Raw genomic sequence first — 12501 nt, 5'->3', positions numbered from 1 at the left:
ATAGCGCCTGCATGGCCACGCAGGACTTGGTATGCAGATCTAGTGGACATGTCATCCTGTCCGCCTTGGTCTCTACCTCTAAGACAGGACCTTCTGATACAGGGTCCATTCAAACATCAAAATCTAACTTCTCTGAAGCTGACTGCTTGGAAATTGAACGCTTGATTTTATCAAAACGTGGTTTTTCTGAGTCGGTTATTGATACCCTGATACAGGCTAGGAAGCCTGTTACCAGAAGGATTTACCATAAAATATGGCGTAAATACCTATACTGGTGCGAATCCAAAGGTTACTCCTGGAGTAAGGTTAGGATCGCTAGGATATTGTCCTTTCTACAAGAAGGTTTAGAAAAGGGTTTATCAGCTAGTTCATTAAAGGGACAGATTTCAGCTCTGTCCATCTTGTTACACAGGCGTCTGTCAGAAAATCCAGACGTCCAGGCCTTTTGTCAGGCTTTAGCTAGAATCAAGCCTGTGTTTAAAGCTGTTACTCCGCCATGGAGTTTAAACTTAGTTCTTAACGTTTTACAGGGAGTTCCGTTTGAACCCCTTCATTCCATTGATATAAAATTGTTATCTTGGAAAGTTCTGTTTTTAATGGCTATTTCCTCGGCTCGAAGAGTCTCTGAGTTATCAGCCTTACATTGTGATTCTCCTTATCTGATTTTTCACTCAGACAAGGTAGTTCTGCGTACTAAACCTGGGTTCTTACCTAAGGTAGTCACTAACAGGAATATCAATCAAGAGATTGTTGTTCCATCCTTGTGTCCAAATCCTTCTTCAAAGAAGGAACGTCTTCTACACAATCTGGATGTAGTTCGTGCCCTCAAGTTCTACTTGCAGGCAACTAAAGATTTTCGCCAAACTTCTTCCCTGTTTGTCGTTTATTCTGGACAGAGGAGAGGTCAAAAAGCTTCTGCTACCTCTCTCTCCTTTTGGCTTCGTAGCATAATACGTTTAGCCTATGAGACTGCTGGACAGCAGCCTCCTGAAAGAATTACAGCTCACTCCACTAGAGCTGTGGCTTCCACTTGGGCCTTTAAGAATGAGGCCTCTGTTGAACAGATTTGCAAGGCTGCAACTTGGTCTTCGCTTCATACTTTTTCCAAATTTTACAAATTTGACACTTTTGCTTCTTCGGAGGCTATTTTTGGGAGAAAGGTTCTTCAGGCAGTGGTTCCTTCTGTATAATGATCCTGCCTATCCCTCCCGTCATCCGTGTACTTTTGCTTTGGTATTGGTATCCCAGAAGTAATGATGACCCGTGGACTGATCACACATAACAGAAGAAAACATAATTTATGCTTACCTGATAAATTCCTTTCTTCTGTTGTGTGATCAGTCCACGGCCCGCCCTGTTTTAAGGCAGGTAAATATCTTTTAAATTATACTCCAGTCACCACTTCACCCTTGGTTACTCCTTTCTCGTTGATTCTTGGTCGAATGACTGGGACTGACGTAGAGGGGAGGAGCTATATGCAGCTCTGCTGGGTGAATCCTCTTGCATTTCCTGTTGGGGAGGAGTTATATCCCAGAAGTAATGATGACCCGTGGACTGATCACACAACAGAAGAAAGGAATTTATCAGGTAAGCATAAATTATGTTTTTAAAAAAATACTGTTCTGACTGGAATCTCATCATACTGGGCAAATACTGACTGCAGTGTTTTGTTATAGATCATGGACTGCCTCTTATGTGGCAAAATTAGCAGCTGCTTTAAAAAAAAATCATAATTCTATAGTTTTAGGCTGTATCTATAGGTTCATGCATGTGAACCGGGAGCACGTGGGGTGCTTTAGATTTTGTGCCTACAGGCACCTGGGCTATAAATCCGGCCCTGCCTGCTACAGACAGGAACATTAAAGGGACAGTCTAGTCCAAAATAAACTGTCATGATTCAGATAGGGCATGTAATTTTAAACAATTTTCCAATTTACTTTTATCACCAATTTTGCTTTGTTCTCTTGGTATTCTTAGTTGAAAGCTTAACCTAGGAGGTTCATATGCTAATTTCTTAGACATTGAAGGCCGCCTCTTAAGAATGCATTTTAATAGGTTTTTCACCACTAGAGGGTGTTAGTTCATGAATTTCATATAGATAACACTGTGCTCATGCACGTGAAGTTTCCTGGGAGCAGGCACTGATTGGCTAAACTGCAAGTCTGTCAAAAGAACTGAAAAAAGGGGCAGTTTGCAGAGGCTCAGATACAAGATAATCACAGAGGTAAAAAAAATATAAATATAACTGTGTTGGTTATGCAAAACTGGGGAATGGGTAAAAAAGGGATTATCTATCTTTTAAAACAATAACAATTCTGGTGTAGACTGTCCCTTTAAAGGGACATTGTACTGTACAATATGTTTGCCTTTCATGTGTTCGTAATGACTTGTTATTCCAGCCAAAGAGTATTAAAGGGACGTAAAAGTGCAAAAAAACGTAAGTAATGAGTTTAACCCCTGCAAAGGAGGTTACCACATAGGTAAAATCAGCTCCAGAGCAGCAATGCAGCTCTGCTCCACAGTTGGTTCTGGTTGGTGATTGGTGGCTATGCGCATATGCCTCTTGTCAGTGGCTCACCATCTGCGTTCAGCTATGGGCCAGTAGTATATTGCTGCTCTGTAGCTGTTCTAAACCCCTTTGCAGAGGTTAACCACATAGTTATATGCAAGTAATGGTGCATTTAAAAAATCATTCTAACAAATTTGAGCATTTCCTAATAGCAATTTTATGTCCCTTTAACAATGGTTTAAGTAGCAATAGTTTGCGGTTTGTAGCAGAAGTATCTTTCACCCATTGGCTATTTACATAGCATTTAGATACTGAGTACCTCACTCCTCGTACATGTAACCCAAATTGTTTCTTTCATAATTCAGACAGAGAATACAATTTTAAAAAAAAAGTGTTTAATTTACTTCTATAATCACATTTACTTCATTCTCTTGTTATTCTTTGTTGAAGAGATACCTATGTAGGTAGCATGCACACTTCTGGAACACTACATAGCAGGAGATAGTGCTGTCCTCTAGCGCTCTTGCTAATCTATAACATTAGTGCAAAACTCGTGCCTTATAGTGCTGAAGACACGTGCAAACTTCTGACCTTGCCTTCCTACTTTTCAACAAAGGATAACAAGAAACCAAAGAATTTGATAATAGACGTACATTGAAAAGATGTTTAAAATAGTATGTTCTATCTGAATCATGAAAGAAAAATGTTGGGTTTTATGTCCCTTTAAATCTATCAAATTCTTGAATTAAAGGGACATTAAACCCAATTTTTTTTCTTTCCTGATTCAGATAGAGCATGCCATTTTAAGCAACTTTTTAATTTACTCCTATTATCAAATTTTCTTCGTTCTCTTGCTATCTTTATTTAAAAAGCAGGAATGTGATGCATAGGAGCCAGCCCATTTTTGGTTGAGAACCTGGGTTATGCTTCCTTATTGGTGAGTAAATGTAATCCTCCAATAAGCAAGCGCTATCCATTGTGCTGAACCTAAAATGGGCTGGCTGCTAAGATTTACATTCCTGCTTTTAAAATAAAGATAGCAAGAGAATGAAGAAAAATTGATAATAGGAGTAAATTAGAAAGTTGCTTAAAATGTCATGCTCTATCTGAATCACAAAAGAAAAAAATTTGGGTTCAGTGTCCCTTTAATGCTTTTAGTCCACTTACCTTACTCAGTTCTAGAGTTTTTTTTTTATTTGTTTTTTTGCTGTCATGGGCCATTATTGGTGAGCTATGCTTATTAAAGGGACAGTGTACTATAATTTTCTTTTGTTCCTTGTTCCCAATGATCCATGTTACCTGTTGGAGTGTGTAATACATTGTTTGCAAATAGCTCATTTACCTTTATGTTGTTATTTGAAAAAGCTGATTTTATCTGTTGTATCCCCACCTATATTGAACATTTCAGTACTTTAAGTATTGGTTATAAAAACGCTATTTAAACAATAATGAATATGTATGTAAACTTTATAGGCGTGATTCTCTATCTAAATCATGAAATAATTTTTGGGGGTTTCATGTCCCTTTAATATTAATATATATCTATATAGATCTATATCATATTACTACAGAACACGTTTGCTACAGTGCGATCACAATATTATAAGTAAATAACAATCGCTCACAATATTATGAAATATTAATATTAGAAGTAAAACACGAGTGAGCATTTGCGTTCGGAATTTTATCAAATATGAATATTACGAATGCGTATTCGTGTTCTCAATATTATAAGTAAAGCACGATCACAAATTTGCGTTCTCAATATTATGAAATATTAATATTGCGAATGCGCAGTCGTCTTCTTAAGATAAGAATAAAAAAACCACTCCTAATGAAACAAAACATGATTTTACAATAACGACTAAAGTTTACTTACATATTCTAACACAATACTATAGAAAACAAATACATTAAACATTGTATATACATGTCATATACCCACAATCCCCCAGCGCCTATAGGTGTATTATTGATGTGTTTAATTCACTATTGTGTTGTCAGAATGGGGGTTGAGTTTCTGTTGACACATTGTAATGTCATACAGTACTGTGTAAGGGGATCATTTATATTACACCTTTGATATAGGAGGCAATGCTGCTTTGAATATATCGCCAGTATCAAAGAAGTATCGCCACCACCTGAAATGTATGGTAAAACGCCTCTGGGCAATGCTTCCTTTAAACAGTATTGTCAACTCTTTTTTAATATTTCACTGTCTTTCTCGATATAGCGACAAATCCAATTTGAATATTTTGACACCTCGCAGTACTCTTGTGAGCTGCTGGTGCAATGCTGAATATGGAGAGTGTATTGCTCTCCGCATTCAGCGATGTCTGTCGGACCTGATCCTCAGAGTCGGATTAGGTCCGACAGACATTTGATAATTCGGCCTCTAAGTGTTAGTCTCACTGTGTATACAGTGAGATAAGATAAGTACGATTTTGAGTTAATATAGAGATAAGCTAATGAGGTCTGCTCTCCCTGCAAGCTCAAACCAATGAATCGGGTTGTTCAATTAGCAGAGACAGCTATTTAATAAACAGAAATAAAACCAAAGGAGCCATTTCCCATACATTTAAACCCTGCTGTTGGTATAACAAGTCATTGGAAGCATATTAAGGGGAAACCAATTTTGCGGTTGCACAGTAATTGATTGAACAGTGTAGGAACTCATTTATATCTGTTTTTAACATTTATTGTGTATGGAATTCTTTTGCAGCATTGTAATTAATTGATGCTAATTCCTATGCCTTTATAAAAATGTATGTAACTTTAAAATGAGGATATCGCAATGAATGTGGTCCATATTTACATAATAATAGATGTTGCTTTTCCTTTGTTCTTTCTGCTGCTTGACTAGGAGACAAAACACAGGTATGTAAATGCTTCGCCTTCACTGCGGTGAGAAATAAATTGCTGTCGCATAGGGAGTCAAGTCTTTTTCAGAAATGGGCTGAGGAATTATTACCGTGTTCAGTACTGGACAGGTGTTATTTTCTTGTGACAAATTCCAGGAGAATTCTCCCGCATACACATTGATTGATTTGTATCTTCAGATGTTACAGCTGTTTTATGATTTATCTCATTATGCGCTGACTGATCTTTCAAGGAAATCTAAAGCACGATGTGTGCAGAATGGAAAGCAAACTGTGTGCTAGTCAGAAAGCAAGCTGTGTGCGCGACTGAAAGCAAGCTGTGTGCGCGACTGAAAGCAAGCTGTGTGCTAGTCAGAAAGCAAGCTGTGTGCTAGTCAGAAAGCAAGCTGTGTGCGCGACTGAAAGCAAGCTGTGTGCTAGTCAGAAAGCAAGCTGTGTGCTAGTCAGAAAGCAAGCTGTGTGCTAGTCAGAAAGCAAACTGTGTGCTAGTCAGAAAGCAAGCTGTGTGCGCGACTGAAAGCAAGCTGTGTGCTAGTCAGAAAGCAAGCTGTGTGCTAGTCAGAAAGCAAGCTGTGTGCTAGTCAGAAAGCAAGCTGTGTGCTAGTCAGAAAGCAAGCTGTGTGCTAGTCAGAAAGCAAGCTGTGTGCGCGACTGAAAGCAAGCTGTGTGCTAGTCAGAAAGCAAGCTGTGTGCTAGTCAGAAAGCAAGCTGTGTGCTAGTCAGAAAGCAAGCTGTGTGCTAGTCAGAAAGCAAGCTGTGTGCGCGACTGAAAGCAAGCTGTGTGCTAGTCAGAAAGCAAGCTGTGTGCTAGTCAGAAAGCAAGCTGTGTGCTAGTCCGAAAGCAAGCTGTGTGCACGACTGAAAGCAAGCTGTGTGCTAGTCAGAAAGCAAGATGTGTGCTAGTCAGAAAGCAAGCTATGTGCTAGTCAGAAAGCAAGCTGTGTGCACGACTGAAAGCAAGCTGTGTGCTAGTCAGAAAGCAAGATGTGTGCTAGTCAGAAAGCAAGCTATGTGCTAGTCAGAAAGCAAGCTGTGTGCAAGGCTGAAAGCAAGCTATGTGCTAGTCAGAAAGCAAGCTGTGTGCAAGACTGAAAGCAAGCTATGTGCTAGTCAGAAAGCAAGCTGTGTGCAAGACTGAAAGCAAGCTGTGTGCTAGTCAGAAAGCAAGCTGTGTGCTAGTCAGAAAGCAAGCTGTGTGCAAGGCTGAAAGCAAGCTATGTGCTAGTCAGAAAGCAAGCTGTGTGCAAGGCTGAAAGCAAGCTATGTGCTAGTCAGAAAGCAAGCTGTGTGCTAGTCAGAAAGCAAGCTGTGTGCTAGTCCGAAAGCAAGCTGTGTGCACGACTGAAAGCAAGCTGTGTGCTAGTCAGAAAGCAAGATGTGTGCTAGTCAGAAAGCAAGCTATGTGCTAGTCAGAAAGCAAGCTGTGTGCTAGTCAGAAAGCAAGCTGTGTGCTAGTCAGAAAGCAAGCTGTGTGCTAGTCAGAAAGCAAGCTGTGTGCTAGTCAGAAAGCAAGCTGTGTGCTAGTCAGAAAGCAAGCTGTGTGCTAGTCAGAAAGCAAGCTGTGTGCTAGTCAGAAAGCAAGCTGTGTGCGCGACTGAAAGCAAGCTATGTGCTAGTCAGAAAGCAAGCTGTGTGCTAGTCAGAAAGCAAGCTGTGTGCTAGTCAGAAAGCAAGCTGTGTGCTAGTCAGAAAGCAAGCTGTGTGCTAGTCAGAAAGCAAGCTATGTGCTACTCAGAAAGCAAGCTGTGTGCGCAACTGAAAGCAAGCTGTGTGCTAGTCAGAAAGCAAGCTGTGTGCTAGTCAGAAAGCAAGCTGTGTGCGCGACTGAAAGCAAGCTGTGTGCTAGTCAGAAAGCAAGCTGTGTGCTAGTCAGAAAGCAAGCTGTGTGCTAGTCCGAAAGCAAGCTGTGTGCACGACTGAAAGCAAGCTGTGTGCTAGTCAGAAAGCAAGCTATGTGCTAGTCAGAAAGCAAGCTGTGTGCACGACTGAAAGCAAGCTGTGTGCTAGTCAGAAAGCAAGATGTGTGCTAGTCAGAAAGCAAGCTATGTGCTAGTCAGAAAGCAAGCTGTGTGCAAGGCTGAAAGCAAGCTATGTGCTAGTCAGAAAGCAAGCTGTGTGCAAGACTGAAAGCAAGCTATGTGCTAGTCAGAAAGCAAGCTGTGTGCTAGTCAGAAAGCAAGCTGTGTGCTAGTCAGAAAGCAAGCTGTGTGCTAGTCAGAAAGCAAGCTATGCGCTAGTCAGAAAGCAAGCTGTGTGCTAGTCAGAAAGCAAGCTGTGTGCTAGTCAGAAAGCAAGCTGTGTGCTAGTCAGAAAGCAAGCTGTGTGCTAGTCAGAAAGCAAGCTGTGTGCTAGTCAGAAAGCAAGCTGTGTGCAAGACAGAAAGCAAGCTGTGTGCTAGTTAGAAAGCAAGCTGTGTGCAAGACAGAAAGCAAGCTATGTACAAGACAGAAAGCAAATTGTGTGCTAGTCAGAAAGCAAGCTGTGTGCTAGTCAGAAAGCAAGCTGTGTGCTAGTCAGAAAGCAAGCTGTGTGCTAGTTAGAAAGCAAGCTGTGTGCTAGTCAGAAAGCAAGCTGTGTGCAAGACAGAAAGCAAGCTGTGTGCTAGTTAGAAAGCAAGCTGTGTGCAAGACAGAAAGCAAGCTATGTACAAGACAGAAAGCAAACTGTGTGCTAGTCAGAAAGCAAGTTGTGTGCTAGTCAGAAAGCAAGTTGTGTGCTAGTCAGAAAGCAAGTTGTGTGCTAGTCAGAAAGCAAGCTGTGTGCTAGTTAGAAAGCAAGCTGTGTGCTAGTCAGAAAGCAAGCTGTGTGCAAGACAGAAAGCAAGCTGTGTGCTAGTCAGAAAGCAAGTTGTGTGCTAGTCAGAAAGCAAGCTGTGTGCTAGTTAGAAAGCAAGCTGTGTGCTAGTCAGAAAGCAAGCTATGTACAAGACAGAAAGCAAGCTGTGTACAAGACGGAAAGCAAGCTATGTACAAGACAGAAAGCAAGCTATGTACAAAACAGGAAGCAAGCTGTGTACAAAACAAAGCAAGCTGTGTACAAAACAAAGCAAGCTGTGTACAAGACAGAAAGCGAGCTGTGTACAAGACAGAAAGCAAGCTATGTACAAGACAGAAAGCAAGCTGTGTGCAAGACAGAAAGCAAGCTGTGTGCAAGACAGAAAGCAAGCTATATACAAGACAGGAAGCAAGCTGTGTACAAGACAGGAATCAAGCTATGTACAAAACAGGAATCAAGCTATGTACAAGACAAATGCAAAATAGAGTAAGAATTGCAAACATAATCGGCTAGTTTAAGAGTTTTGTCGGTAAAGACCCGCGTAGCTAACGCAGCTTTTTTTCCTACCGCTGCTTCCAAACAACGCTGGTATTGAGAGTTGTCTGAGGGGCTGCGTTAGGCTCCAAAAAGGGTGCGTTGAGCCGAATTTACCGCCACTTCAACCTTCAATACCAGCGTTGCTTACGGTAAGCTGGCAAAACGTGCTCGTGCACGATTCCCCCATAGGAAACAATGGGGCAGTTTGGGCTTAAAAAAAACCTAACACCTGCAAAAAAGCAGCATTAAGCTCCCAACGCCGCCCCATTGTTTAATATGGGGAAACACTTTCTAAGTCTGCACCTAACACCCTAACATGAACCCCGAGTCTAAACACCCCTAACCTTACACTTATTAACCCCTAATCTGCCGCCCCGCTATCGCTGACACCTGCATTATACTATTAACCCCTAATCTGCCGCTCTGTACACCGCCGCAACCTACATTATCCCTATGTACCCCTATATTATATTTATTAACCCCTAATCTGCCCCCCCCAACGTCGCCGCTACTTTACCTACGCTTATTAACCCCTAATCAGCCGACCAGACCTCGCCGCCACTATAATAAATGTATTAACCCCTAAACCGCCGCACTCCCGTCTCGCAAACACTATAATAAATAGTATTAACCCCTAATCTTCCCTCCCTAACATTGCCGCCGCCTAACTTCAAGTATTAACCCCTAATCTGCCGACCGGACCTCGCCACTACTATAATAAATGTATTAACCCCTAAAGCTAAGTCTAACCCTAACCCTAACACCCCCTAAGTTAAATATAATTTTAATCTAACAAAATAAATTAAATCTTATTAACTAAAGTATTCCTATTTAAAACTAAATACTTACCTGTAAAATAAACCCTAATATAGCTATAATTTAACAAATAATTATATTGTAGCTATTTTAGGATTAATATTTATTTTACAGGCAACTTTGTATTTATTTTAACTAGGTACAATAGCTATTAAATAGTTATTAACTATTTAATAGCTACCTAGTTAAAATAATTACAAAATTACCTGTAAAATAAATCCTAACCTAAGTTACAATTAAACCTAACACTACACTATCAATAAATTAATTAAATAAATTACATACAATTACATACAATTAAATAAACTAAACTAAATTACAAAAAAAAAAAAAAACGCTAAATTACAAAAAATAAAAAAAGATTACAAGAATATTAGGCTAAATACACCTACTCTAAGCCCCCTAATAAAATAAAAAAGCAGCCCCAAAATAATAAAGGTCCCTACACTATTCTAAATTAAAAAGTTAACAGCTCTTTTACTAGCCCTTTAAAAGGGCTTTTTGTGGGGCATGCCCCAAAGTAATCAGCTCTTTTGCCTGTAAAAAAAAAAAAAAATACAACCCCCCCAACATTAAAACCCACCACCCACATACCCCTACTCTAACCCAAACCCCCCTAAGGTAGCGGCGGCGTTGGGGGGGGGGCAGATTAGGGGTTAATAAATATAATATAGGGGTCGGCGATGTTAGGGGCAGCAGATTAGGGGTTCATAAGTATAACGTAGGTGGCGGCGATGTGCGGTCGGCAGATTAGGGGTTAAAAATATTTATTAGAGTGGCGGCGATGTGGAGGGACCTCGGTTTAGGGGTACATAGGTAGTTTATGGGTGTTAGTGTACTTTTGAGCACTGTAGTTAAGAGCTTTATATACCGGCGTTAGCCCATAAAGCTCTTAACTACATCCTTTCCATGGGCGGTAGGGTCTACCGCTCACTTCAGCCAAGACTCTAAATACCAGCGTTAGGAAGATCCCATTGAAAAGATAGGATACGCAATTGGTGTAAGGGGATCTGCGGTATGGAAAAGTCACGGCTTGATATTGAGCGTTAGACCCTTTCCTGCCTGACTCTAAATACCAGCGGGCGGCCAAAAGCAGCGTTAGGACCCCTTAACGCTGCTTTTGACGGCTAACGCAGAACTCTAAATCTAGGCGATAGTATTTGCAGATTTGTTGTTTTGCTTATTTTCCACATGAACACATTATTGTTGTATCCATTGTTTTTATCTATATGCACATAACCACCAATTACTGGCTGTGTCTTGCTTACATATGGCACTAGAGCGCATATGTGTAATAAAATGATTTAGTGAATCAGAGGTTATTATTACTACAGTAAAGCCAGCATTTCTGTATAGTTAGCGCTGCAGAACCTGTGGCGCTCTACAAATAAATGATGATAATGGTCAACTCTGATAATCTGTTTATTTCACTCACCATTAACACAGGTCCGTGCAGGAGTCTCGCAGGAAAAAGGAAAGTCGGAAAAAGCTGAAGAGATATTTGCTCATTGGCCTGGCCACTGTTGGGGGTGGCACTGTGATCGGTAACTAGTCCCCTACATTTTAAACTTCTCCCTATAATCGTTTTCCACCTGCCTCTCTACTTCTGTATTACTTTCCCTCTTTATTGTACGTCATCATTATCTCTTAAGTTCTGATAGAGTCTGTGTCTGTTTTGTTTTCCCTGTATAGGACTCACCGGGGGCCTTGCGGCCCCTTTTGTAGCTGCAGGAGCTGCCACTATAATAGGAAGTGCCGGAGCGGCAGTTCTTGGATCTACTGCTGGTATTGCTGTTATGGCATCTCTCTTTGGTGCTGCCGGAGCTGGACTAACAGGTGAGTTGTTAAAATGTAATTACAGTTTGTAATAGTCCGAAATAATTATTTATCATGGGACTAGGGGATTATTATTTCATATGATTTGAACGCAGTAGTCAGTAGGTTGTTTGGTTTGATATGAAGGAAAAAGGAGGTCCTCACATCATTTTATAGATCACTAATCCCTTTTCTTGAATAATTGGACAGTTCTGGAGACCATATCTCCAGAAGAAGGGCCACTAAAGAGAAGGGCCACTAAACTTGTACATGATTCAAATATAAAACACACAAGGACAGTCTCTACTATCCAGCCACACTGGAATTGGTCTCATTTTGTGGCTGCACTCACAATTAAATCATATTTTTTCTTCAGCAAGTGCTTCTTCCCCAAATCATCTTACTTTACTGCTGACCTGGTGACTTGCCATTTCTTGCTCAGAGTTTGTTTTATCTTGGTAATACCTACCAGTGAGAACCTAAAGAACAATGTCAAAATAGTGGCATAAATATTAGCTATGTACCTTAATTCCCCCCTCCCTAGTCTAATTCACAGAGACCAAGAAGGATTTGTTCCATGGACAATACCACTAAAATTCTTTAGAGTCTAGTAAGATACACAATTCCCCACCCACTTTTTTCTCGTGATGCTGACAATTCTTGAATTCACTTCTCCATTGCTTTTATAGTAAAAATATTTATCCCTTAGCCATGAAGAGGGTTAACAGGCTACTTTATAACCCCTTCCTCATAACAAACAGCACCTGTCAAGGTTGCCATCTCTCACCCTGTTTGTTTTAGCTATGGAACCACTAACTTCTCATTTTGAGACTTAATAAGAACATACACAGGATTTTTATAACCTGCTCTACTTCTATATTAGCACTATTTGAGGATATTGTACCGATAACCTTAATGTTTATTTGTGTTTCAGAAATAATTTATTGACTATATTGTGTTGATTTTTTTTTAAAAATTCAATTAATTTAAGTAAGTCTAAATAATAAATATTTCTCTCCCTTCCAATAAAAATTAAATCGCACTTGTTTAATGTTCCTGATAAAATCTAGCCATACACTAAAATATTTTAGTATTCATGTATCACCTGTCCTCTAACCATTGTTCTTGACTAACTGAGAAGCTGTATTTTGACAATAATAAAAACATTTC

The 12501-nt window shown here is 40.1% G+C and overlaps 1 protein-coding gene across 3 annotated transcripts in view; it reads left to right on the top strand.

Moving 5' to 3' along the window:
* TMCO4 (transmembrane and coiled-coil domains 4) overlaps positions 1 to 12501 on the top strand; it is a 148904-nt gene that overhangs the window by 49114 nt on the left and 87289 nt on the right. For all 3 annotated transcript variants that reach the window (XM_053690304.1, XM_053690302.1, XM_053690303.1), the window contains exons 6-7: positions 10963 to 11060; positions 11209 to 11352. In XM_053690304.1, coding sequence (XP_053546279.1) covers positions 10963 to 11060; positions 11209 to 11352 — 242 coding nt within the window. The remainder of the gene's footprint in view (positions 1 to 10962; positions 11061 to 11208; positions 11353 to 12501) is intronic.

The sequence above is a fragment of the Bombina bombina genome, chromosome 8 (assembly GCF_027579735.1).
Source record: "Bombina bombina isolate aBomBom1 chromosome 8, aBomBom1.pri, whole genome shotgun sequence".
In the NCBI taxonomy this organism is placed as follows: Eukaryota; Metazoa; Chordata; class Amphibia; order Anura; family Bombinatoridae; genus Bombina; species Bombina bombina.
Note: the sequence above shows the minus strand (reverse complement) of the source record. Positions and strands in the feature narration are given on the sequence as shown.